The 27,309-nt window shown below is 50.6% G+C and overlaps 1 protein-coding gene across 3 annotated transcripts in view; it reads left to right on the top strand.

The window, feature by feature from the left end:
• MPP3 (MAGUK p55 scaffold protein 3) overlaps positions 1–27,022 on the top strand; it is a 29,536-nt gene extending 2,514 nt beyond the window's left edge. For 2 of the 3 annotated variants that reach the window (XM_070483318.1, XM_070483320.1), the window contains 15 exons: positions 943–1,023; positions 1,265–1,402; positions 4,757–4,838; positions 6,019–6,104; positions 7,782–7,856; positions 10,599–10,795; positions 12,800–12,864; positions 14,223–14,243; positions 14,806–14,847; positions 15,939–16,103; positions 16,208–16,288; positions 18,673–18,766; positions 18,953–19,061; positions 20,467–20,589; positions 26,574–27,022. In XM_070483318.1, coding sequence (XP_070339419.1) covers positions 943–1,023; positions 1,265–1,402; positions 4,757–4,838; positions 6,019–6,104; positions 7,782–7,856; positions 10,599–10,795; positions 12,800–12,864; positions 14,223–14,243; positions 14,806–14,847; positions 15,939–16,103; positions 16,208–16,288; positions 18,673–18,766; positions 18,953–19,061; positions 20,467–20,589; positions 26,574–26,750 — 1,536 coding nt within the window. In that variant the 3' untranslated portion in view covers positions 26,751–27,022. The remainder of the gene's footprint in view (positions 1–942; positions 1,024–1,264; positions 1,403–4,756; positions 4,839–6,018; positions 6,105–7,781; positions 7,857–10,598; positions 10,796–12,799; positions 12,865–14,222; positions 14,244–14,805; positions 14,848–15,938; positions 16,104–16,207; positions 16,289–18,672; positions 18,767–18,952; positions 19,062–20,466; positions 20,590–26,573) is intronic. The other variant, XM_070483319.1, reaches the window with a different exon arrangement.
• Positions 27,023–27,309: the final 287 nt, after the last annotated feature.

Genomic DNA, 27,309 nt, shown 5'->3' with positions numbered 1-27,309 from the left:
TTTTCTTCTTTTCCCCAAAGCCCCCCAGTACATGGTTGTATATTCTAGTTGTAGGTCCTTCTGGTTGTGGCATGTGGGACGCCACCTCAGCATGGCTTGATGAGTGGTGCTAGGTCCGCGCCCAGGATCCGAACCAGCAAAACCCTGGGCTGCCAAAGCGGAGTGCGTGAACTTAACCATTTGGCCACGGGGCCGGCCCCTGGCTTCTCGTTTTTTAAAAGAACGCTTCTTGGTGTCTTGTGGACCTGTCCTCTGTGTTGCCTGGTTTGGGAAAAGCTGTCCTGATTGGCTACTAAAGCCAGCTCCTGAATAAACTCACCTGACCCAGGAGATGGCCTGGCGAGGATGGGGCAGCCTGCGGGGGCAGGTCTCCGTGCCTTTCTCCAGTATGGAATGTGATTAGGGGCACAGTGGGTTGCCGGGCTCCCAGGCTCAGCACCACCTCTACTACTAGCTCTGTGACCTTAAACAGATCACTCAACCTCTCTGAGGTCGACTTTCCTCATCTATAAAATAGGGTAGTGGTGAGGGCACAGACAGTAGAGCCAGATAAGCCCAGGTTCAAATCCTGGCTATGCCACTTACAAGCTTTTCGACCTTGGACACGATATTTAATCTCTCTTGTTTAATTCTCACCTGTGAAGTGGCAAAATAACGAGTATGAGCTACACTGAGTTCATCGTGAGAGTTCCGTGAGAAGGTCCACATGGGCGAATAGGGCCCAGTCATGGCTAACTAGGTCAGCCCGCGTTAGGATTACCCCGCAGAGCTGCATGCTCTTCTGACCCCTGGCAGGATTTCCCTGGGGGTGTTGGTCCTGGGGTGGCTGAGGGTCCGAGGTGCCCCGGGTGCTGTGGCAGTTGCTGGGAGGGCCCTTGGGTCTAAGGCCCGGGGTGCAGGCTCGCAGCAGCCGTCTGCGACCTTGTGTCTCCTTCCCCACAGGTGATGGAGGAGCTGCAGGCCGCCTCCGCGCACAGCGATGAGAGGGAGCTGCTCCAGCTGCTGTCTACCCCCCACCTCAGGGTAGTCACGCCGAGTCCCTGCCCACCCACGCATCTCGTGCCTCCTGGCATGGGGGCAGGAGAGAGCCCTCGGTCGGGAGGCTGAGGAGAGGAGACTCCTGAGGGAGGTGACCTCAGCGCCAGCGTCTGGCTGGTTGTCTCTCTGGCATGAGATCCGAGACCCCCCAACCACTGTGCAGCCCAGACCTCTGACCCCTGTGAGCTCTGGGGTCAGCCCTGCTTTTCTCTTGCTTTCCTGACAGGCCATGCTCATGGTACACGACACGGTGGCCCAGAAGAATTTCGACCCTGTTCTCCCCCCTCTGCCTGATAATATTGAAGAGGATTTTGAGGAAGAATCAGTGAAGATTGTTCGCTTGGTGAAGAACAAGGAACCCCTGGTATGTGGCATCCACCTCTCTTCCCTACCCTCTCCACCCTCTTCCTGTATCCCACCCCCACCCACCTAGAAAAGTGGGAAGGGACCCTCCTGAAGACTTTGGAGTGAGTGGTGGCAGCTTTGTCAGGGCTGCCACTAGTGGCCTCAACCGTGGCCAAGCTCCTTTGTGCAGTAGACAACCTGCACAGCTGTATATGGCAGCTTGATCATCATGCTCTGAACCAGAGGTTGGCAAACTACAGTCCAAGGGCTAACCCGGCCCACTGCCAGTTGTTGTAAATAAAGTTTTATTGGCACCTGGCCATTCCGTTCATTTACGTATCGTCTGTGGCTGCCTTTACATCGCAACGACAGAGTTAAGTAGTTGTGATGGAGACCGTGTGGCTCACAAAGCCTAAAATATTTACATTTGGCTGTTGATAGAAAAAGCTTGCCAGTCTCTGCCCTGAATACTGAGGAAGCACAGGGCAGCAGCCATTCTTCTCCCCAGATGACAGATTGCTATCATTTTGGTCCTGGTTCAGCATTGATTTACGGAGCGAAGGGACAGAGTTGTTTATGAGATAGAGGGAAGCAGTGGAAGCCAGAGAATCGAGTGCTTGCCCTAGATAGTGCCACAGCTGGCTCTCTTCACTTCCCCTTTCACCAGATGGCCTCTGATGAACCGCATCTGCAGACAGACGGGATCCTTCCTCTGCCTCTATTTTTGTACCTTCAAAATGGGGCCGTCGCCCATCGGCTCAGCAAACATCATGAGCCCTCCTGTGTGCCAGGCACGGTGTTGGATGCCGGCAGTTCAGAGGTGGTTCAGACTTAGTCCTTGCCCTCTGGGAGTTTACAGGAGGGAGTGGCCAGGGGTTTCCTAGAAGGGATGATGCCCACGCTGAATTCCAACAATGGAACAGGAGTTTTCCAGGAGGAAAAGGGAGAGGAAGGGCCTCCCACATGGTAGAACTGCATGGGCAGAGCCATGGGAAGGTAACCGGCATGGTGTTTCCGGGAGCTCTGAGCAGCCTGGGGTGCACATGGTGCAAGGCTGAGGGAAGGAGGTGAGGCCAGACCAGAGGAGGTGATAAAGAACCTGATTGTCCATACGCAGTTGCTGAGCTTGACCCCAAAGGCAGTGGGGAGCCATGGGAAGGTTTTAAGTAAGAAATAACGTGACTAGACTTGCAGCTTAGAAAGATCACCCTGGCTACCAAGTAGAAAGTGGCCTGGAGGATGAGGCCAGAGCAGAGGACTGATTGGAAGGTGGGGGCCAGATCCTGAGGCTCAGAACCAGGGCTTGACCCAGGCCCGTGGAATAAGGAAGAGAAATCCAAGAAGTATTTCAGAAGTAAAATTAATGTCGCTTTATGACTGCCCCAGTTTGGGCAGCAGTCTCGAGGGGCACCTAGGATAATGCCCAGGTGTCCAGCTGGGATGACTGGTTGGCGCTGGGGCCATCATTCAAGAGGGAGAATAAGGAGGAGCTTAGGGCCTATGGAATTCAAGGGACCTGTGTGACGGCCAGGTGGAGATGCACAGCGGGTGGAAGGCTTACGTGTCCAGAGATAGAGACGTGGCAGCCGCCAGCATCCAGGAGGGGTTCAAAGCACGCCTGAGATGTTGAGGCCACCTGGGGAAGGAGTATACAGCATGAGACAAGAAGAGGGCAGGGGTGAGACTCTGGCCCTTTCATCAACATTTAAAAGGCAGATAGAGAAGGACTCAGCAAAGGGGATGAATTGTCATTAAGAACTGGGAGAGGTGTCACCAGGCCCCAGGCTAAGGGAGAATTCCAGAGGGAGGGCGAGCCCCAGAATCAGACAGGAGGGAGATCAGAGGAGAGAAGGCTGAGTGTGGCGATGGAGCTGGCAGCTGGTGGGTCGGCAGTGCTTTTGCTAGTGTGTTTGAGGTTGTGGGAGGTGAGTGACTCAGAGGACAGGGAGCAGAGAGACCAGACACACACTGCTTCTTCTGAGAAGTTTGCTCCAAGGGAACCAAGACTGGCTGCTGGCGGGTGGGGCCTGTAGGCTTTTTACTGATGGGAAGGACTTGATAATATTTTTAGGACCAGGAGAAGGAGCCAGTAGAGAGGGGCCATTGAGATTGTGGGAGAGGGAGGGCGGGGTTAGAGGGACCAGCCTAGATGGGAGGAACCCATCTGCCGAGATGGAGGAAAGGAGCAAAGGATGGACAGGGATGCTAGAAAGTTCAAAGGTCTAGCAGGCAAGAAGCCACGGGGTTCTTAGCTGAAGGCCTCTCTTTCCAGCAATACTTATCTTATGTACAGTCATGCACTGCCTAACAATGTTTTGGTCAATGACAGCACTCCCATACGATTGGTACCCGTAGCCTAGTTGTGCAGTAGGCTCTACCATCTAGGTTTGTGTAAGTGCACTCTATGATATTCACACAACGACGAAATGACCTGACGGTGCATTTCTCAGACTGCATCCCCATCATTAAGCGACGCATGACTAGACTTCAAATAGGTGACATGAATGAAGTGAATTATAAGTGTGCCAATGTGTTTGCAGTTACAGCGAATAATAAAATGGTTGGCATTTGTTGAGCGCTTACTGTGTGCTAAGTACCTTGCATGCATTACCTCATGTAATCCTTGCAACAACCCCGTGAGTTAAATGCTGTCCCACCCCGCAGAGGAAACAGACTCCGAGAAGATAAGGGGCGTCCTTGCTAAGGCCACATGCTTTTAGTAAATGGCAGGGTGGATTCAAACCCAGGGCCATCTGCCTCCAGAGTTTAGCTCTCCACCTGCCTGCTGCCCTGCCTCGCCGCAGTCCAGCCACGCGGTGCACACAATCGAGGGCTCATTAGTGCCTTTCTCATCCTAGACATCATCTCTGCTGAGCTTCATGGGCCAAGTGCTGGTCCTGAAGCTCTGGCTGGGGCGTAATTGGTTCCACTCGGCAACAGCAGGAGGCCCAGAAACCTGTGATGGGTTGGAGGCGGGTTGAAAATGTGCTGGCACATATTCTCCTCTTTATTAAATGTCTTTGCAAGTAGCAAGGACAGTGATCAGACAGAGAAAGCACTGGCTTGGGCATCACAAAAAGCTTTATTCCTCACCAGTGGGGTGACCTCGATGCTTGTCTTCTCTGGGCCCCGGTCCCTCACCCCTAATGAGATTCTCACAGTGCTGTTGTGCTTTGTGTAAACTGTAGATTGCTGTACTGTACTAATGCAAGGTGTCAGTTTTATTGCATTCTCAGCATTGGAAAGGTCCCCTCTGATGTGTCCTCTAGGGTGGCGGAGGGAGGGACGGAGGAAGCTCTTTTGGGTCCAGAGAGTCGGAGGCTGAGGTTTGGGGCTGCTTCTTAGGAGGCTACGCGCTCTGTCTCCCATGCAGGGGGCCACCATCCGGCGGGATGAGCACTCAGGGGCTGTTGTGGTGGCCAGGATCATGCGAGGAGGCGCAGCAGACCGGAGTGGTGAGTGCCATCAATGCTGGCCTGGCCGAGATGGTGGCCATCATTCCCCAGCCTTTCCCTTTGGCCACAGGACTCCTTTCCTGCTCCTGTCTGGTCTCCTCTTTAGGATATGCTTTGCTTTCTGGGAGTGGAGCTGGAATTCTCTTCTTCTTCCCAAGCACAGCAGAAATTTTAATTGTTTGAAAATATCTCAGGTGTGACACTTTGGGGGTGATCAGAAGGGCTCATGTGTTGGCTAAGCCCGAGGACTGTGTTAGTAAAGCATACAGCATGGGCTTGGTGGGTAATTCCTAACTGGGGCAGGGACACCCTTGCCCAGCAGCCCGTTGCTGCTGTTACCGAGGTGGATGTTTCTGTCCCAGATTTGTTTGGGTGGAAAACGGATTGAGAATCATTGGTGTGTGGAAGAGCTACTAAGTTGGGAGACAAACCTGCTGAGGTCGGGGAGTGTTGCCCCAAAAGTCTGGGGAATTCTCGTTGTGACCATCCTAGACCAGTGCCTCTCAAACATTAACAAGCACATGAACACCCCGGGCATCTTGATAAAATGCAGATTCTGAGTCAGCAGGTCTTGGGTGTGCCCAAGATTCTGTACTCCTAACCACCTCTTGGGTGGCATTGATGCTGCTGGGCCAGTGTCCACTTTGAGTAACAAATAGGGGCTTAATATACGGAGACACTTGTCATTAAAGCCAGCGGACAGATGGGTGTATCACTTTTGACGACATCCTCCCTGATGCCGTTCATTTCCTTGTTAAGATTTGAGAAAGATGTTCTTGGATATGTCTGTAAACCCACGAAAGTGAGGAGTTAATGATATTTTTACCGTGCTTAGGTCATAGCAGAAAGAGCACCAGCTTTCTATGTCAAAAGAACTGTTTGAACACTGGTTCCGTTATTCCTTAGCAGTGTGGCCGTGGGCAAGCTGCATAATTTTTCTGGATCTCAGCTGCCAAGGTGTAAATTGGGGGTTTCACCGGGTGGTTGTGAGGCTGTGATGCTGAGGGAGGCACCCAGCGTGCAGTAGGGCCTCAGTTCATCACAGTCCCACTCACCGTTTTTAAACCTTGAGTCTGCCCTGCAGCGGGTTCCTCAGGCGGGCCCCGCAGTGCCCAGAGCTCCAAGTTCTGGGGGCTGAGGCCCCCTTCTTGTGCTGACGGTCAGCCCCTCTGTCTCCTAGGCCTGGTCCACGTTGGAGACGAGCTCCGAGAAGTGAACGGGATTGCCGTCCTGCATAAGCGGCCCGACGAGATTAGCCAGATTCTGGTCCGTGCTGCACGCGTGCTGGGAGTGTTTTTTGGAGACACAAAGCAGGGTGCTTCCTGGAGCCAGGACAGATCTGGCTCAGTCTTCTTGTTTTCATGGGGAGGCCTCAGGCAAAGCAGCCTTACAGTGTGCCTGGGCTGCGGGGTGGGGGCCAGGAGGAGTGGAGCATCCAGACCACCAGCCTCTCTCCAACCTTCTCTGCAGCACAGCCACCCCCTCCCCCAGCCCCCTTGCCCGATGACCCTACTGGGAGGGCCCCCCAAAAGAGTCCCCTCTTCCAAAGGACTGAGGAATGTGGAGTACAAAGCTGAGCACAGGGAGGACCGAGAGCAAGGGCTCTGGGGTCAGCTGGTCCTGGGTTTGAATCACTTTCTAGTGTGCAGCCTTGGACGAGTCATCACGTCCTTCTGAGTTGCAGTTTCCTTTCCTGTGAAGTTGGCATACAGATGGTTTCTCAACCAATGTGTGCTTATCATTAGGATGAAAGCATCTGGGAAAGGACGCAGCACTTCACAACTGTAAGGGGACTTTAGAGTATTAAATGCTGGGACGAGAGTGACCTGAGTCCATTCTGGGGGTTCAAGTCGAAACCAAAATTGTGAAAAGCCCCGATCACAGCTTTGTCCTCGGGCATCCTCCCGCAGTGTGACATTCTTTGCTAACTTCTCATGGTTTGGGGAGCAGGGCTAGGATGATCTGAAGAGAGGAGGCCCTCTCTTTAAGGCCCCCGCTGTAGGGGGCGCTGGTGGCAGGCAGGCCCTCCGGTCTCCCTGCCCCCACGGCCCTTTCCCTGGTTCTGGGCACTGAGTGCCTTGTGTTGCAGAGCGATGCAGGGCCGGGGAGACCATGGGGTGAGATGATTTCATGGACTGACAGCATCCTTCCTCGTGGGACCCCCACATGGGGGTGCAGAGCCTCTATCCAGTAGAGGCAAGGGGAACCCCTGGCAAAGTAGAAGCAGCCTGAGATCGCATAGCCCGCTGGGGAAGATGGAAGCAAAGAGGGAAGTTCTGATTGGGCACCAGCCCCAAATCAGGCAGGAAGGAGGGAAAGGAAGCGGAGCTAGGTTATTAAAATAACCCTAGAGGGGCCAGCCCCGTGGTGCAGTGGTTAGGTTCTCACGTTCCGCTTCTCGGCGGCCCGGGGTTTGCTGGTTCGTATCCCGGGTGCGGACATGGCACTGCTTGGCACGCCATGCTGTGGTAGGCGTCCCACATGTAGGGTGGAGGAAGATGGGCATGATGTTGGCTTGGGGCCGGGCTTCCTCAGCAAAAAGAGGAGGACTGGCACTGGTTAGCTCAGGGCTAATCTTCCTCAAAAAAAAAATAATAAAAATAAATAAAAACAAATAAAATAACCCTAGAGAAAAGGGAGAAGGGCAGCCGTCAGGGCACCCCTCGTCAGGAGGGCTGGCACATTGGAATTCAGTGCCTGCATTGTCCTCAGGTTCTCATTTAAAATCTTCTGTCTCTTTGTCCCATGAAAATGCAAATACTTGGTTTCTGAGTTTTGCTTTAGTTAAGTCAAGCCAGTGCCACGGTAGAAGGGTGGGCCACAGGGGAGGCAGTGCGTCTGACTGTCCTTCTGAACGTGAGTTTTCAGAGCTGGGAAGTGAGACGTGAGCTCATGGAAGGTTAGGCCTGGAAGGTGGTAAACCTGTGCCCTCTCTCCCTTCAGGCCCACTCGCAGGGATCCATCACCCTGAAAATCATCCCAGCCACCCAGGAGGAGGACCGCTTAAAGGAGAGCAAGGTATGGCGGGTGGGAGCGGGGAGGGCTCTCGCCCAGCCTCTGAGACGGTCATTCGGGAAGGGATCTCGCGACTGGTCCCCGGAACGTGTGCTCGGGAGAGAACTGTGAATCAGTCACAGTGTGACTCATTTGTTTGTACCCTGCCTCTTTCCAACCAGGGTTTGACGTAGCTCACTAATAAAAGACAAGCTTCTTTTAAGTGAAGTAGAAAGTCAGGGCCGTGCGGAGGAGAAGGTACCAAATGTGCTGGCTTTGGGACCAATTCAGTAGCTGCCATTTGTTCAATTTTCCGTTGAGCCTACCGTCTTGGGCACCTCCTCTGTGCCGGACGCTCTGCCAGGTGCTGGGGACAGCGACGGTTAGCAGCTTTGAGGGTCCTGGTCCAGAAGAGGAGTGCTAGGAGCAGGACTTTCCTCGCTGTGTGCTGAGTGCTTCGGAAGGAGTCCGTGTGGAGTTGCGGGCGCCTGGGAAGGTGTTGCGTCGTAGGGGTGTTGGAACGAGGCTTGAGCCAGGTGAAGATGAGTAGGACCTCCCTGGTGAGGAAGAGGTGGAGGGATGCTTAGGGGGAGCTGCGCATGCAGAGGCTCAGAGGAATGGAGAGCAGTGTGGTTTGGGGTTGGTGAGAACTGTGAGGGGGCTGCAGGGAGGGGGTCGTGCTGGGGACATGGGTCAAGGCTACCCTCTGAATGGCCTCAGATGTTTTAAGGGTTTTGGTACAATCCCTACATAGTTTGGGGTTCAGAAGCCAAGCCTGAGACCAAGATTCCAGTGCACATGGTTTATTTGGAGGTGACCCCAGGAAAAGCCGGTACAGGAGTGGGGAAGGGAAGGCGGCCAGTGCAGCAAAGGGTGTGTCGTCAAGCACATTACCACTGTGGGCTTCATGCTGCTGGAGAGCTCGGGCTCCCCTGTAGACACGTGCCTCCGTCATCCCACCCCAGAGTCCGAGTCGCTGGGGGCATCTGTGCACCACCTCCCAGCAGGCTGCATGAGGGGCTTGATCGCCAGCAGCTCCTGCCTGCTGGATTAGGATAGAGCAAATCCCAGGGGCCAGAGGAAGCCTTTGGGCAGAGATGCCGGTGCTGGCAGCTGGAAGTCAGCCTGGGGTGCACTGAAATGGTGGGGCCCTGCGGGATATGGGAAGGCACCCCACAACCCAAGTACAACCCAGTAGGCGGTAAGAAGCGCTTAAAGATGTGTTTTTTGTTGTTTGTTTGTTTTTTAAAGAGGGGAGTGATGCAACCATATTTGTGTTGTGGAAAACCCCCTGGGATAGCCACCTGGAGAAGCAGGGAGTGGGTAGAGCCTGGAGGCGGGAGACTTGGCAGGAGGCTGGCGTGAAAGCCCAGGTGAGGGATTAAGATCTGAGCTGAGGGGCTGGCAGAGAGGATAGCAGAGGCATTACTTTGATTTCAAGTAAATTTGGATCTGAACTTCCTGGCAGCCGAGGCAGAAAGGAGACCGTAATGAATTACAGACTCTTCATCAGTGGATGGAAGGAAGTGTGCCAGTTTTTCAAGAAAGCTGATTCCCAGCCCCGGCCTCCCAGTATGAGAAAAGGGACATTACGGCACCTGGCACAGAGTTCATGTCAATAAATATTTTGATGAATGGGGGTTGATAACGGACAATGTCTTTGATGTCAGTTTTTGCAGCAAATGAAGACATAATCTTTACATGGCTCATTTCTTTTTTGCGCTCTTCTGTTGACTCCCAGGGTGTACATGATACGGACTCTTACCTGAGGGAGGGTGGTTCTTCCTGGGACCAGCTGATGCGGTCCTCATCGGCAGCTTTCGCAGGTTCTAACTTGATACAGGGAGAGAACTTGGTTTTCCTGGAGGACAAAATGGGTAGCCTGTCCCCTACCCCATCCTTCCTAAACATTTCTTCTTGAGCCAGGAGCTTGATCTGGGCCGGCCATTTAAGATTATACTGTCCTCTGAGTGCCTGGGACCCTGGTAACATCTATGGCTGGATGAGGGTATCTATCCTCACAGTGTCTGGCCAGAAAGTTCTTATAGTCGTCCAGCTGAATCTAGGAATATGATTTGGATGTAAGGAAGCCCTCTAGCCTTTTTTTTTTTTTTCTATTTACTGTTAATAAAAATAAATAAAATAAATTTATGCCGCTGAATGATAGAGGGGGTGACTTCAGGGTAAAGGGGAGTCTTGGGGTTTGGCCGAGTATGTGACAGATGAGGCAGGAGTGAGTTGTAACACCCGTCGATGTCAATTACCCACTGAAGAGTAACGAAGAGGAGTCAGTAACTAGTTTTGTTGATGTTCATGTTCTTACGGAAGCATCCAGATTACTTACTTGCCAGATGGCTGCTGACTTCCTTGGGGGCAGTGAGCATCTCAGAGGTAATGCTGGAGTTACAAATTGTGCTTGCCTTTACTTTTTGTTCCCAGGACTAATTGTTGCCTTGTGCGTGCTAAGAGGCCTTTATGGGGACAGCAGATCTGGTAAATAAGGAAATATTTAGGTTGGAAAGAGAAATTCAGACATGGGGCCCATCTATTCATTGTCTGATTCTTGATGGATTTTCTGACTGTAATATTTAAAATGGTTGAAGAAGAAGAAAAAACAGGTGCAGTGTGTTTCTGACTGGCTTTCTATTCTCAAGGCTACTTGTTCTTTGTAACTGTGAACGGTGGTTGTCTTTTGGCCTTCGATGTGGCGTCACGCATCTTTGCTTCCAGCATGAAGGGCCGCCTCACCCAGCCCCTCCTCTGCAGGTGTTCATGAGGGCCCTCTTCCACTACAACCCTCGCGAGGACAGGGCCATTCCCTGCCAGGAGGCAGGCCTGCCCTTCCAGCGCAGGCAGATCCTGGAGGTGGTGAGTCAGGACGACCCCACGTGGTGGCAGGCCAAGCGAGTCGGCGACACCAACCTTCGAGCTGGCCTTATTCCCTCCAAGCAGTTCCAGGAAAGGTGGGTCTGGGGTGTGTTGTAAGGGGGTGGTTCTGGAGTGGCCAGAGGCATAGGTACATGACAAAGCCCCCGATCTCTGCCAGCACAGCCAGAGGGGCCCACTGTGTGTTGTTCCCTGAGGTGAGTACCAATTACGCTTGTGTTTTTCCTTCTTGACCCATAACCAGAGGTGATGACTCTTTGAGATTTAAATAAATATATAGAAATCTGTTATTAAATTAGTGTATATTTTATGATATATACTTAGAGAAAATTGAGAAATGAAATATAAAAATACAGAGGAGGAAGGGGAGGAAAAGAAAATGACCCAGTCTTGCCACTATCTAAACAGCACGATTTATTTCCTTCTTGTACCTTTTATGTGTGTTACATATGGAATTTGAGGTCTTGCTTTTTTTTTTAAAGATTTTTTAATTTTTTCCTTTTTCTCCCCAAAGCCCCTGGGTACATAGTTGTATATTCTTATTTGTGGGCCCTTCTAGTTGTGGCATGTGGGATGCTGCTTCAGCATGGCCTGATGAGCGGTGCCATGTCTGCACCCAGGATTTGAACCGACGAAACACTGGGCTGCCACAGCGGAGTGTGTGAATGTAACTACTCGGCCACGGGGGCCGGCCCCGACGTCTTCCTTTTTTTTTTTTTTAAACAACATTTTGACATTAGTATTTCCCACATTATTGCCTATTCTTTATTGTGTGATGTTAGTGGCTAAATATTTCATCGGGGGATACACCATTCATTCCTAGGCAGCCAGTGTTTATCAGGAGCTGAGCTGGCCTGTGCCAGGCATCAGTTTAGTGGGAAAGTCACACCTGGTTCAGATGGACACTTGCTGTAGGTCTGATGGGTGTGCGGGAGGAGGACGCAGGGCTCTGCCAGGCCAGGTAGGAGGATTGGCCCTGGTCCAGGCGTTCGGGGAAGGCTTCTCCAGGAAGGGTCGTACCTAAGTGGCTTCACTCCTTCTCTGTGGCTGAACACCTCCAGTTGTCCCTGGTGCTTCACTGCTACAAGGCTACGATAATGATCTTCACATAGGCTGTTCCTCATATTTCAAATGATTTCCTCAGGAGAGATTTCCCAAGTGTAAATCCTGGGTTGGAGGGGGTGGCAGTTATGGCTGCCTTGCCTCCCCTGAGGTTTGTAGCCCTCTTCCATCTTTTTGGGTCTGGAATGTGGTGACGAGAGACCTCAGGGTTCATCCATTTCAGTGCCCCTCATGGTGTGGTCCCCAGGTCGGGCGCATCAGCATCCCCTGGGAACTTGGTAGAAATGCAGGTCCCTGAGCCCTGCCCCAGACCCGCTGAGTGAGAGACGCCGTGAGCAGACTCTCAAGTCTGTTCTGGCAGACGTGCCAGGTGATGCTGAGGTGCTGAAGTTTGAGAACTCCTGCTCTATTTTCTCAGAGGAGCCCCAGCCCCATCTGCTCCTTTGGCTTCACAGGTCTTGAGGGAAAGCTCGTTAGCTGCATTTAAGTGTAGAAATCTAGGCTCCTCCAAGAGCCCAGGGCGTTTTCTCAGCTCAGAGACGAGGCTTTGGCGGCTGCCTCTGTGCTGGCGGCCATGTTGGATAATGTGCCAGGCTGAGGGGAGAAGAGTGTTGACTTAGGGTCACTTTTGCCCTCTGCTTCTCCTGGGCATCGTTCTGCCATTTTCCAGCTTCCTCAGAGATGGGAAGGCCGAGTGAGAGTGGAGAAGGGGCCTCCCTTCCTTGAGAGTCAGTCACGGGAAAGTAATGACCAATCACTGACCGTGGGCACTGGGCTGGATCCCTGGGTGTGACCATCTTGGACTGCGTGAGCTTCTCCCAGAACGAGAGACTCGAACCCGTGTTTATGAAAGTTTCCCTCTTCACTGGAACTCGGTGCAAAGCAGGAGACCCTTGGTGTGCCAGGCTGTGCCACCTGTGGGATCCGGGCCTCGGTTTCCTCAAGTTTTCCAGAAGGCTCCCTCTGACTGGTTCTCTGGCCCAGCTCATGGGCCTGCCCATCCCCTTGTGTCCTTGCAGGCGACTAAGCTACCGGAGAGCCACAGGCACCCTGCCGAGCCCCCAGAGCCTCAAGAAGCCCACCTGTAAGTAGACTGGCAGGGATGGCACTTCAGGGAGGGGCTGGGGTTAGGACTCAGGGACTTTGTGTGGGGAAGAAGCAGGCACTTGGCTGGAGGGGGCACCAAGGGTATTGTCTGAGCTTCTAGGCCTCCAGCGGGAGGAGGAGGTTGGGAGAGGCCTGAGGAGGGGAAATAGGGGGCAGTTGGGGAGAGCTATTCCCCGGAGAGGAGCTTCTCCCTTTGGGGTCCATAGATGATACTGGGGGGGCATGTTAACACCTCTCCCAAAATTGTGTGCAAACCTCTATGTGTGTGTGTGTGTGTGTGAGAGAGAAAGAGAGAGAGAGGATCCATAGCTTTCATTAGATTCCTGAGGAGCTCTCTGACCCTCTGATCTAAGAGCCACCACTGTTGGAAGGGGACAGAGATGGCTATGAGTGATCTCATGCCTGTGTGTTAGCGGCCGCAATTGGCAAATAAAGGATGCCCAGTTATATTTGAATTTTAGATAAACAGCAAAGCGGTTTTTAGTATATCCCATGCAATATTTGGGACATGCTTATCTAAGAAATTCTTTGTTGTTTATCTGAAATTCAAATTTAACTGAGTGTCCTGTATTTTATCTGGCAACTCTACTCTGTGTAGCATTTTACCTTCTAGAAAACGCATCTACCTACCTTCTTGCCTTTTAATCGTCACAACAGCCCTGTGAAGTGGTGGAGTTGGGGCATCCCCTTTTCCAAGATGGGAAAACGGAGGCTCATGCGGTCAAGGGAGTGGGGCTGGGGTCGCCTGTTCAAGGGTCTGGCTAGAGCCTCCAGGTTACAGCCCAGTGGGGAGAGGAAGCTTCCCAGGGTGCAGCCTCTCTGGCCCGGGAGCCTCTGAGCCGAGTGAGGGCCGATGGGCGCCAGGTGACCAGGGTGGCAGCGGGCCCGCAGCTCGGCTCTGCGCTGCTCCATCCTCTGGCATCTGCATTTGCCCAGGCAAGTCTGAAATCCCAGAAAAGAGAGAGCAGGTCCTGGTCGCACTGCAGGCATCCTGGAGTGGACTGCTCCCCTGGCTCGGAGGCCGCTGCCCACGGCCACTTTCCCCGACCTGCTCCCAAGTCAGAAGCGCTGCTGAGTAACTTGGCCTTGAGGCTGCCCACGCCAGTGATGAGCTGGCTTTCTTTGGGCTGCTAATGAGACACACACAGGAACACTAATTAGAGAAAGTCTTGGTTTAATAATGTACTGCAGCTCAGATCACAGGCTTGTTGGAGGAAAGAAAGGGGACAGATGGGGGCTCCTCAGGCACACGAGGCTGCGGCTGCCTCTCAGCCGCAGGGCCTCCGGGTTCCCCTCCACTAACACTGTTCCATCTGTCTTTTGTGCAAACCACAGATGATCAGCCTTGTGACAAAGGTAGGCTGGTATTTGTCCCCTGCGCGCACAGACAAGGTCCCTTTTCTGTGGAATGTCTGGGGCTGGAGGGGCTTGTTTCCTCCCCCGCTCTGGGGTGGCTGTGCCCTTCTGGCTCTTTCCATGCCTCTCCCTGCGCTGCCAGCCGGACCAGCCTGTGTCCTTGCGGCACGCGGAGCCAGTGGGGACAGAGCTCCTGCCTGCTGACTGGCACGCGGGGCCCAGCCTTCCCCGGACTCTGGCCGGGCTGACCGTGTGACGGCCCAATAGAAGGCAAGAGACGAGGGGGTGGGGCGGGGGGCAAAAGTCCCCCCCTTAGTTGCGCTGATCCCATTCACAGGGGCTGGCCTGGGCCTGGAAGGGCTGTTTGGGCCCTAAGCACAGAGCACTGAGCAAAACAGAAGAACTTGTTTTCCTGGGGTGGCCAGGACATGGCATTTCTCCCAAGCTCCCCTGAGACACCATCCCAGAGGGCTCTGCTGGGCCATCCCCGGCCGGGTACCTCTGGGCCAGGGTGTGTGTCCAGCCTGGCTCACTGGCCTCCCTCTCTCTGTTTGGTTCCCAGAGACCTGCGACTGTGAGGGGTACCTCAGGGGGCACTACGTGGGTGAGTAGACAGTCCCCCATCCCACGCACAGCCCACCGTGGGCTCTGCGTCAGGAAGAGAAAGGCAGAGTGATCGGAGCCCCAGGAACCCTTCAAGAGCAGCTGGGCCTGTGGGCCCCGCATTTCCCTGCGGTCTCTCAGCCAGAGGACGGGCGGACTTGCCCAGACCTTGGGGCCCCCCCAACTTTTGCCCAGCCACCGGGAGCAGAGCCCTGGCAGGAAGGGGGCATGGACCGCTACATTAATACCGATCTTATTATTATCGTGGTCTCGACTGTATTCTGTTCAAAGTTTACGCCACCCCACACAGTGAGGGAGCCTTTCACCAGCCTCCAAAGTACCTTCACTTTTATTTTGGTTGATCTTTTCAGAGGCCTTAGAGATGGGCAGAGTTTTTTAACTTCTCATTTTGAAGTAATTCAAACTTACTGAAAAGTGTAAGAATTGTACAAAGAACTCCCACGTCCTCTACACCCGGGCTCACCGGCTGTCAACACTTTGCCGTATTTGTGTATCCGTCCCTTTTTCTACAGATACACATTTTTCCCGAGTCACATGAGTTAGTTGTGGACATCATGTCCCTTCTCCCCTAAATACCTCAGTGTGTATTTCCTAAGGACAAGGACATTCTCTTATATAACCCAGGGCAATTAGCAAACTCTGGGAATTTAGCATGCATACAATTCTACTGTCTAACTTACTGTTCATATTAAATTTTACCAGTTGTCCCAATAATGTCCTTTAGAGTGTTTCCCCTGACCCAGGATCCAATCCAGGAGCACACATTGCATTTGTAGATTTGTGTTCCCATTTCACAGATAAGGGAACTGAGGCTCAGAGAGGTGATGACTTGCCCAAGGTCAGTCAGTGACACGCCAAGTAAAACTGTGACCTTCAACCTTAATTTTGGATGTCAGAGGTCACCCTTTCATCTTATTACTGTGCATCCCCATCAACCCCTTCCTGTAGCAGGAGGTGGTCGGGAGAGGCCAGTGGGACTCCACCCCACCTCCAGGTCTGGCTGGGTGGGGAAAGTCGTTACCAGGAGATCCTGGGACAAAGGTCACGCTTCCCTCTGCCCTGCCCCCAAAGCTGGTCTTCGGAGGAGCTTCCGGCTGGGCCGCAGGGAGAGGCTGGGAAGCCCGCAGGAAGGAAAGACGGCCTCGGTAGCTGAGTCTCCAGAGCTGCTGACCTACGAGGAGGTGACCAGGTACCAGCACCAGCCCGGCGAGCGCCCCCGCCTGGTGGTTCTGATCGGTAGGTGACGTCCTGCGTCTCCGGGAAGTGGGCAGGTTTCCTCCCTAGATGTGTGGGAAGGGAGCTCAGCAGGGACCCCAGTCAGCCTTCCCTCTGTTTCCCAGGGTCTCTGGGAGCCCGACTGCACGAGCTGAAGCAGAAGGTGGTGGCAGAGAACCCACAGCACTTTGGTGTTGCCGTTCCACGTAAGAGGGCCCACACGCGGGCACACACGTGAACATTTCATGGGGACTCGACTCCTCATATTCATCCTAATCCTTCCTTTGGGTCTGAGGGACTGCCAGGCACTACCTCCTATGGGCAGCTTGTGGGACCTAGGCATGATAGGAAGAGACCCACTCTCAGTGGTCCACTAGGACCCTCTGAGGCAGAAGCTGGAGGACTACTTGCCCAGTTCCTGCCTGGGATGGGAGATGAGTCTAGAGTGCATTGCAGGCAAAGTGGCAACCTCGACCCAAAGCCAAGTGCCCCCAGCAGTGGGGCATTCTAGACTCCTCTGCCCAGTGACTGACTCCTGAGGCCCCTGCTCTCTGCTTGGGTAAGAGAGCAGGTCGGAGAAGCCAGAGAGCCTGGTGAGCAGAGTTGCTTGGGCACTCCCTTGTAGCTGGATCTGGCCCAACAGGGCAGCCAGGTACACTCCTGAGTCTAGAGGCAGCTGGGGAGGCTGATATCCAGAAGGCGGGAGGTCCTGGTTCGGAATGTGATGAGGAAGAGGGGAATGAGATGAGAAAGATTGCTAGGAACAGTACGAAAAGATTTTATGCGTGGTCACTCCTTCAGCCTTCCCAGTACCCCTGAGAAGAGGAACCATCATCATCCCATGCTGTGGAGGAAGACACTGAGGCTCAGAGAGGTTAAGTAACTTGCCCAGTGTCACACAGTTGGTAAGTGGTGGAGCCAAGATTCAAACCCAGGCAGCCTGCCCCAGTCACATTCTTAACGAGGCTGCACAACAGCCTCTCACCTGCTGCCCGCCACTTCCTGTCCTTGGCTCTCCCTTTCCTCTCTGGGACTTTCTCTCAGGCCCTCTGGCCTCAGAGGGATGCAGTGTGGCACCTGGTGGCCACTGAGAGGAGATGCTGTGGTGGCAGTAACACAGCTTTCCAGAGTGTTCTGAGGAAGAGTAACTACAAAGCCTTTCTTTTACCATACCGGTCCCCTGGGTCTCGGGGCCCATAGCTCAGTGTAGGGGTCGTGAGAATTGTCTTCCAGAGCCCTTGAAGTGGCAGGGGTCAGGGGTGGTTAGGGAGGCCACTCCGGCAGCACACCTGTGATGGACCTGGTAGGCTTCAGGGGACCACAGCCTTCTAGGCTGATAGAATGGACTGAAACAGGACATACAGAAGTTGCTCACAGATGGATCCTTCAGAAACCCTCAGACCCATCTCCGGGGGGAGAGGGGTACCTGGATGGTCAGGCCTACCTGCTTCCAGGCACCTCACTGACTTTCCTCCTTGCTTTTAGGAACTGAGGGTGTCAGGGAAGGCTTCCCAGAGGCAGTGACTTTTATGCTGGGTTTTGAGGAGTAAGTAGGAGATTTCCAGGCAGAGAAGAAAGGAAGAGTTTTTTATACAGAGGGAAGAACATATGCAAAGGGACAAAGGTGTGACCCGCATAGGACTGTTAGGGACTGAGAGAGTTAGTATGGATGATGTGGGGGGAGATGAAGCTGACGGGAGGCTGGGTTTCATATACTCATCTAAGTAATCAGTGGGTGAATAAAAGTTTTAAAGCAAGGGAATGAAAAGTCAGAAAAGTGACCCTAGCAGATGCTGCCTGTAGAGAGAGCACAGCGCATCCCCCTGGGGGGCCAGAAAACAGTCCCCCAAGACACCGTCTTTTCTTTTGGAATGTTATGGAAGAAGCTGTGTGTTGCTTTGTATGCACTCTTTTTCCGTGGAGGTGCTGATTTTCCCCAGAAGTGTGGGTCTCAATTCTGTTACGGAAATCAGTGGGAACACGTTATGTGTTTTAAAGTCGTTTGTGTGAGAGCCAGCTTTGCTGAAACACGTCTAGTCCATAAACGGACTGTCTGTCTGCATGTCTCCTTTTCTCTCCAAATGAGAAATAATTGGATAAAGAGTTAAAAGCATACTGCAGGGTGATCCGTGTTTGTGCCCCACTGGCTTTCAAAAAACCAAACAATTAGGAAATAAAAGCTTAGGACTGGGGATCCCTTTGGTGATTCTCTAAACGCCACGGCACTAATGAGGCAGTTTGGCAGAGTGGTCAAGGGCCTACACTTGGCATGAGACAGAGAGCCATCAGAGCCTGGCTCTGCTCCTGCTGGCTGTGGACACTGGCCCGGCGCTTAACCTCTCCGCGCCTCTCAGATTCCTCACCTCCAAGTGGGGGGCCTCCTCTTGCCGACATTGCAGAGTCGTGCCAATCAATGATGTACCTGGAAAGGGCCCCGTGCCTGACACCTGGGGACACTGGCTGAATGGGAGTGGTTTGCACACACATCAGCGATGCCCTCCTGAAAGGACTGAGACACCGGCTCACTGCCGTGCTTGCTCACTGCGAGGTGACGTCTCTTTGCCCAGCTCTCCTCTTCTTTCTTTAAAAGATACCACCAGGCCTCGAAAGAGCCATGAGAAGGAGGGGGTGGAATATCACTTCGTCTCGAAGCAAGCATTTGAGGCCGACTTACATCACAACAGGTATGTTTGCCCTCTGTGCAGCTGTGGTCCACCTCTGTCCACTGTCCCACTGGACCTCCTGGGGGGGCTTCCGGAAAAGACGGGGGAAGCGGGAGAGATGTCGTGGTGGGAAGTCCCTTCGCCTTTCCGTGCTAATTTAGGCAAGCTCAGGCACTAAAGGCCTTTCCCCCTTTGGTGGTGTTTTAGGTTCCTGGAACATGGTGAATATAAGGAAAATCTCTATGGAACCAGCCTGGACGCCATTCAGGCTGTGATGGCCAAAAACAAAGTTTGCTTGGTGGATGTGGAGCCAGACGTGAGTTCCTGGGCCAGTTGGGTGTTTCCTGTTAACAGAATTTGTAAACTAGGGGATTGTACCTTTTACAGAACATTTGGCCTCTGTCTAAGGAATTTTTAGTCCAGGTGTTAAGATTTTCTTGGATCTCCCTTTGAGAATCTAATGAAAGCTTTGTACCCCAAAACGTATACCTCAGTACACAAAGACTGCCTCCGTTGTGGGAGCTCCTGGACCCTCGTGGCAGCCTCTGTATGGAGTGAGTCCTGCAGTAGACGGTGGGCTGACTGGCCAGTAGTGATGTGACAGTCAGGGAATTACGTGTAAATGCCCAGGGGGAAGCAGCTGCTCGGCTCTGAGCATCAGGCCACCCCCTTCCTGACCACGACAAGTAGAATCAGTGGTTTCAAGAACCGCTGAGTGGGGCGGTCAGAGGGCAGTTTGAAAGGGAGAAAGGCAAGGAGACGTGGCCCTGGGCAGTGCTTCAGGAACATTTGCATTCTGCACACCTGCACGCTGTGTGTGCTGGACGGGGCTTCAGTGTCTTTTTAACCTTGCCTTTGAGAAAAACTTCGAAGCTTTGAAGTCAGTCTGGGGGTTTTCTTTCCTCTATAGAAACAGAGCTCTGGTTTTATGATAGAAACCGTAGGCTCTATCTTACAGAAGTTTGCTTGAAGGAGAGTCTGAAAAGTGCATTATGTCTGTAAAGGAAAAGCCTCACTAGTTTGGACTTACAGGGAGTTGGTAGTCGAAATTAGAAGTCTAAATGTCAAAATTTTATTTGAAAAGTGACTTTATTGATCTTTGGGGGGTGTACATTGTGTATACAGCAGTTTCCTACCAGTGTCTCCGAATAGAGGCCTGACCTTATAGATAAAATGCACAAATCAACAGGACGATTTGCATATTGAAAACCTTCTAAAATCTTTACAGTTTGTTTCAAGTGGTCTCTTCCTCTCTTCATTTGCTTCTCGAACCTTCTCTTTTTTTGAATATCATCCGGAGGCCTGTGCGATAGCCCACATTTTGCATCCGTGTAGGTCACATCGATGACGTTTGACTAAACAGATACACATGGAATCCTGCTGGCTCCTCTGTCAGGAGTGGGCAGGTGGAGAAGGGCGTCAGAAGGTTAATTATAACTTTTGGGGTCAGAGCAAAGAGAGATGGCAACTCTCAGAGCCGAGGCTCAGGCACCCTCGGTCCTCGGCGAGCGGGCCTTCAGGGCCCAGCTCAGTCCATCGTCAAAGTGGAGGGCAGGAAAATGAGCAGTTTGTCTGCCCAGGTGAGGTCACGTGACCACTGTAATCGCGACCTTTGCTATCAAGGTCATGTGATGAAGCACACCATTATCGAGCAATTGCAAAGGATGTTTCACAACAGAAGATTTCCAAAGTATATAATATTCCTGAACTTTCTTTCTCAGGCACTGCAACAATTGAGGACCTCAGAGTTCAAGCCCTATGTTGTATTTGTAAAGCCTGCAATTCAGGAAAAAAGGAAGACACCACCCATGTCCCCAGCTTGTGAGGATACAGCCTCCCCACTTGTAAGTTTATTGATCATTTCTTTTCTGAGGGCCTAAAGGGGCCTGTTACAGGCCTCCTAGCTGCATAAGGGTGCTCGTGCCTTCTGCACAAGACCGTCTTTCCACTTTGCCAATTGGCCAGTCTTAGATGGTCATGTGACCAAAAGGCTCCAAGTGGGGCAGCCAGGAGTGCCTCCCAATTCAGATGAGGTGGCTTTGCCTCTGCTCACTACTTTCCAGTCCCTCACATAAGCACCGCCCCGGAAAATAAGGGCCTGACATCTCTCTGGGACCTAATCTGAATGTGACAAGCCATACTAATCTGTTGAACGCCTAAACCAAACCCAAGCTTTTTTTTTTTTTTTTTCCTTCCTGAGGAAGATTAGCCCTGAGCTAACATCCGTTGCCAATCCTCCTCTTTTTTTGCCGGAGGATGATCAGCCCAGAGCTAACATCTGTGCCAGTCTTCCTCCACTTTCTGTGTGGGTCGTCCCACAGCATGGCTGACAGTGGTGTAGGTCCGCCCCTGGCATCCGAACCCACGAACTTGGGCACACCAACTTAACCACTTGCCACAGGGCTGGCCCCCTGAGCAGTTTTTCATTGAAACACCACCTAACATGGTCATTATCATTGCTTTCAAACCACTTTGAACCATCAGCGAATTAATCTATTTGTAAAGCTAGTGGATGAGATACTCCACTGTATGTCTCAGTGAACTTCTCTTTGCCTGTCATGGATTCCTTGCTCAGCCCAGTCTGTGTCAGGACTGCCACTTGAAACCTAAATATTTGGCACAGTTCTCTCAGGAGACGTGGGCTTGGTGACTCTTCTTTTCTGGTTCTCAACAGAGTCAGAGGAATCGGCTGGCAGTTGTTACTGGGAGGGGGTCAGAAGCAATCCAGTTCCAGTATAGACTTGGCTTGCTGTCTAATCTATATGACTGGTTCTATCTGACAGAGGCCCTCTTGGATCCTCCTCCTTGGTCAAGAAGCTCCCTCCCAGTAAAGATTTGCCGCAATCCTAGTTCATACTAACTCTGTGTTATAATTGTCCATACCGATAAATTAGAATGGCTTAGATAAATTAGAATTAGAATGACTAAGTAATGGCTAGAAGGAACATTAGAAGTTTCCCCTTTAGAAACTCTAAAGAGAACATCAGCTTGAGTCTAGAACCACTTAGAAATACACAGTATGTTCCTCATGGTGGTGCTAATAACAACAAAATCAGAAACAACCTAAATATCCCATAGTGGGGATCAACTCAATACATCACCACACTAACGTGACGTTCACAGGGTGGAGTGGAATGTTATATGGCCAAGTAAAAGTCCCATGTTTGAGGAATATTTGATAATATAGCCAAATGCAATAAAATGTTAAATGGAAATAAATCAGAAAATTAAAAGGTGTGATTCTAATTTTGTGTCATGCACAAAGAAAATACACTAAAATGCTAAATGTGTTTTTCTCTGAATATTGGGCTCATGACTAATTTTTGTTTTCTGTTTTTTACTGTATATTTTTTTTTCTAGGAGGGAGGTTTAACAGCTTTATTGAGATAAAATTCACATACCATACAATTCACCCATTTAAAGTATATAATTCAATAGTATATACTCACAGATCTATGCAGCCATCCCCACAATCAATTTTAGAACATTTTCATCATCCCCAAGAGAAACCCTGAGCCCATTAGCATTTCCCATTCTCCATTACCCCCCAACCCCTTCCTGGCCTCAGGCAACTGCTAATCTGCTTTGTCTCTATAGATTTGCCTACTCTAAACATTTCACATAAATGGAATCATACAATATAGGACCCTTTGTATCTGGCATCTTTGACTTAGTATGATGTTTTTAAGGTTCATTCATGTATCAGTACTTCTTTTTTTTTCTTTTTTTGCTGAGGAAGATTAGCCCATCATCTGTGCCCATCTTCCTCTATTTTATATGTGGGATGTCTGCCGCAGCATGGCTTGATAAGCAGTGCATAGGTCCATGCCCAGGATCCGAACCCCTGAACCCTGGACCGCCAAAGAGAGCATGTGAACTTGACCACTACGCCACCAGGCTGGCCCCAGTATTTCATTCTTTTTTTGGCTGAATAATATCCCATTGTATAGAATACCACATTTTGTTTATCCATTCATCAGTTAATGGACATTTGGGTTATTTCTACTTTTTTAGCTATTATAATGCCACTATGAACATTCTTATACAAGTTTTTGTGTGACTGTGTTTTCATTTCTCTTGGTTCTCTACCTAGGAGTGAAATTGCTGGGTCACATGGTAACTCTATGTTTGTTTAACATTTTGAGGAACTGCCAGACTCTTTTCCACAGCAGCTGCACCATTTCACATTCCCATCGGCAGTGTTCAAGGGTTCCAATTTCTCCACATCTTTACCGGCACTTGTTACTGTCTTTTTTTTTTTTTTTTTTTAAAGATTTTATTTTTTCCTTTTTCTCCCCAAAGCCCCCCCCCCCCCCCGGTACATAGTTGTATATTCTTTGTTGTGGGTCCTTCTAATTGTGGTATGTGGGACGCTGCCTCAGCGTGGTTTGATGCGCGGTGCCATGTCCGCGCCCAGGATTCGAACCAACGAAACACTGGGCCGCCTGCAGCGGAGCGCGCGAACTTAACCACTCGGCCAGGGGGCCAGCCCCTTGTTACTGTCTTTTTGATTACAGCCATCCCAGTGGGTGTGAAGTGGTATCTCATTGTGGTTTTCATTTGCATTTCCCTAATGACTAATGACGTTGAGCATCTTTTCATGTGTTTATTGGCCAAGTGTCTATCTTCTTTGGAGAAACGTCTGTTAAATACTTCGTCCATTTTTCAGTTGGATTATTTATCTTTTTGAGTTGTAAGAATTCTTTATATATTCTGGATACAAATCCCTTATCAGATGTACGACTTACAGATATTTTCTCCCATTCTGTAAGTTGGTCTTTCACTTTTTTGATATGGTCTTTTAAGCACAAAATTTTAATGAAGTCCAATTTATCTATTTTTTCTTTTATCACTTATGTTTTCCGTATCATATTTAAGGAATCATTGTCTAATCCAAGGTCATAAAGATTTACTCCTTTGTTTTCTTCTAAGATATTTATCATTTTAGCAGTTACATTTAGGTCTTTCATCCACTTAGAGTGAATTTCTGTCTGTGGTGTGAGGCAGGGGTCCAGCTTCATTCGCATGTGGAGACCTAGTTGTCCCGGCACCGTTTATTGAAGACTGTTCTTTTCCCATTTAATTATCTTGGCACCCTTGTCAAAAATCAATTGACCATAAATGTGTTTATTTCTGGACTCTCAATTCTATTCCTTTGATCCATATGCCCGTCTGTCTTTATGCCAGTACAACAGTGTCTTGATTACTGTAGTTTTGTAGTAAGTTTTAAAATCAGGAAATGTGAGTCCTCCAACTTTATTCTTTTTCAAGATTGTTTTGACTATTCTTGGCCCTTGGCATTTCCATATGAATTTTAGGATCAGCTTGTCAATTTGTTTTACTATGTTTTTTTTTTTTTTTAACAAGCATTTTAGGATTAAAAGAATAACGGGGGGAAAAGACTTACCTAAAAAGAGTCAAGAAGACATAAGGTAGAATACGAGGCAGTTTCCTAGGGCACAAAGAAAGTTCAGCCGAGTCGTAAGGGCCCCAGGAGATCTCAGTTTTCTGGGAGTCAGAACCACGTGCGCACCCCGCCCCCCTCCCCCCTACCACCCCCCCCCACCCCCGGCCCCGTCCATGGCTGTCATTTCAAAAGAAGCAGAAGTGCAGTCTCTTACCGGTGGCCTTTCAGCCTGACCAGTTTCATCATGTATCCGTCTCTCTTATTACCCACTGAAATGCTGCATTCCAAGCAGGCAGGCTGATGACTGAATACACCCGGCTGATAATGTTCGTTGTCTGCAGGTCAGCTCGCCGCCCACCAATGGTGACATCTCACCTTGCTCCTCTAGCGTCTCCAGTCGTTGTTCTCCTGTCCTGAAGCCTGTGTCCTTCTCACCACAAGGGGGCATCAAGGTCACAGGGAGGCTATTAAAATACAGAGTCCTCGGCTCTACTCCCAGAGATTTTGACCGAGGAGGTTTAGAGTGGGCCTCAGGCGTCTGCATTTTTCACACACACCCTTTCACATGATTTTGATGGAGGTAGGCAGAACTCAGACCACATTTGGAGAAATTCCTCATAAAGGCCTGAGTTTTGCATAACATTAAATATTTGTCCACTGTCTGGCACCCGAGTTCCAAGTCAGGGAACCTACTGGATAAAACACCTTTCTGGCACATCCTCTGCACATTTATTTGCTGCCCACAGTGAATGGGCATTCTGCCCTGGGATCCGGCAAGCTAATCCAACATGGGGGTGAGGGGCAGTACGGAGGGAGTCTACCTATGTGCTGTGCAGGACTGTGCCTCCCTTGCAGAAGCCGTGGGTGGTAAGTTCCACCTTTACAGGCCAGGAAAAGGATTCAGGGGATTTATGGCTGCAAAGCAAATGTCACACACTTTACTCCATTAGAGATTTGCTTGAGTTCTTTCAAAATGCAAGTATTTATTAGGAAGATGGAGGTTCTTAGCGGCAAAAATGTTCCCTCTATAATTTCTCGAATAGCTAAATGCTTCCAGGATGAACAATGTGGGTGCCTGGAGGAGGGGGAACCTCCAGAAGCAGCAGACAGGGCTACGGGGGTGTGTGTGTGTGTGTAAGTGGGTGGGGGAGGTGGGGTTGAAGATCCTGGGACAGACTGGGACACTGCAGAGTGCTTTTGGGTGTGAGAGGAGCCCTGGAAGACAATACAGAATTGGGAAGCCTCTCTCAATTTAATCTAGTTTTTAAGGAGAAGAAATTATCTCAGCCTTCTCTTAGGTCTCTCCTGTCCTTGTAGTAGCTTAAAAACTGTTTCCTAGACCTTTAGAACTTCCCTTCTGAAACTGCAGCGCTCTCACTACAGTGGGAATCTGGTTTTGATCCGTGATGTAGAGAAGAGGGGAGGGAATATTTTGGGGTGTGGGTCTCCTTGAGGGAGGACAGACCTCACCCGCCTCCATGGCAGCCTAAACACACTGAGCCCCCAGCAGCAGAGAGAAGGTAACAGAGGACTGGAAAGAGACAGGGAGGTGGATGAACGCCAGGGACAAATTTTGTTTTTCAATTTTACTTAGAGTGGATCTGCCACTTTCCTTTCTTCCAAAAATGAAGCTAATTGTCAGTCACCTACTCACTTGAAATTCTACTTATTAGAGGTTCTTTTGAATGAGGGAGGAAACACTGTGCAGGTTGGGTGAAGGAGGGTCATTGCCCGTCTATACCTTAGTGTTAGGTGTCAGGAAAGCAATCTGATTAAAGAAATCAGGTACCCTAAGGAAATGGGGAATTTGATCATGGCTGTCTGGGCACTTTCTTCAGTAACTCCTTTGCCGCACTAGTGTTTGGCCCTGGTATGAGGAAATGAAAAGAAGAAGTGAGTTCTACATTATGAATTTAGGAGTCTTCAGAGGGCATTAGAGTTACTTACTGTCTTTCTTTTTCCCCTAATTGATTCCAGAAATGCTTGCTTTGCTTTTACATAGTTAATATTATTTATAGTTCTTTCCTGTAATTATTTAGCCAAACTGTCATGCAACACAATAGTACTGCTTCTCTGGAAATACCCTCGGATAGAAGTGTGATACTGACATAGGCACACGCGGATCTAGAATCAGCATCCCCCAGAGCGCTGTGTATCGTGGCTGGCAGTTAACAGGTCCTTAACAGATGTTCTGTGAGTGAATGACTGAACGCTGATTATGTTACTGCCCATTAACTTTCTTGGAAGTTTGATATTGTCACTACACTCTGTTCTTGTGTACACAGTTGGATTTAATGGGCCATTGTCATCCACTCATCACTTAAAAGTTAGAGATTGGAACATTGCCCAAGACAAAAGCTGTAGGACTGTTATTTGGGGGAGAACAACCCAGTTGCTCCATAACTGCCTCTTTTCTTGCAGGATGAGGAGCAGCAAGAGATGGTCGCCTCTGCCGCCTTCATAGAGCAGCATTACGGGCACCTGGTGGACGCTGTGCTGGTGAAGGAGGATCTCCAGAGTGCACACAGCCAGCTCCGAGTGCTCTTGGAGAAGCTGAGCCAGGACTCTCACTGGGTACCTATTAGTTGGGTCAGGTAACTGCATCCTAGAACATCCAGGTTGGAGGGGACCTAAAAGACCACCTCGTCCAGCCTCCCCCATGTTACCACGAAGGCATCTCAAGCACGGAGAGGGGCAGCATTTTCCGTAAACTCCGTCATCGAGGAGAGTCTATGTGGGAAGTCACGTTGTTGGTTTTTGTCTGTTGATTTTCACTGCACCCTTTTGGAGCAGAAAACATGAGTTGAAAGGGGCGTGTCACAAAGAAACACACTTCATTCATTAAATTATCACAGGCAAGTTGACCCTGATTCTTTGTACCAAAGTCAAGTAGCCACTGTCTTTTGGGGGTGGCGGTGGTGAATTTATACACTACCGATTTGCAGAGATGGTTGAGCTTTATAAACAGTGACACTTTATTCGCCCAGCTTTGCTGGAAAGGAGTTGTTTTGCCCAAGGGGATTTTCCAGGCAACTGAAGTTCCCTTGTCTTCAAGCCCTAAAATGTTGATTTTAACCTTATTGATGGTGAATGCTTGCCTGGCAATGGAAAAATTGGTTCTCTGCCTTTTTAAATAGTAAGCATACATGAGCTTTTT

This window comes from Equus asinus, chromosome 13, assembly GCF_041296235.1.
Source record: "Equus asinus isolate D_3611 breed Donkey chromosome 13, EquAss-T2T_v2, whole genome shotgun sequence".
Lineage (NCBI taxonomy): Eukaryota > Metazoa > Chordata > Mammalia > Perissodactyla > Equidae > Equus > Equus asinus.
This window is presented reverse-complemented; position numbering and strand designations above follow the sequence as displayed.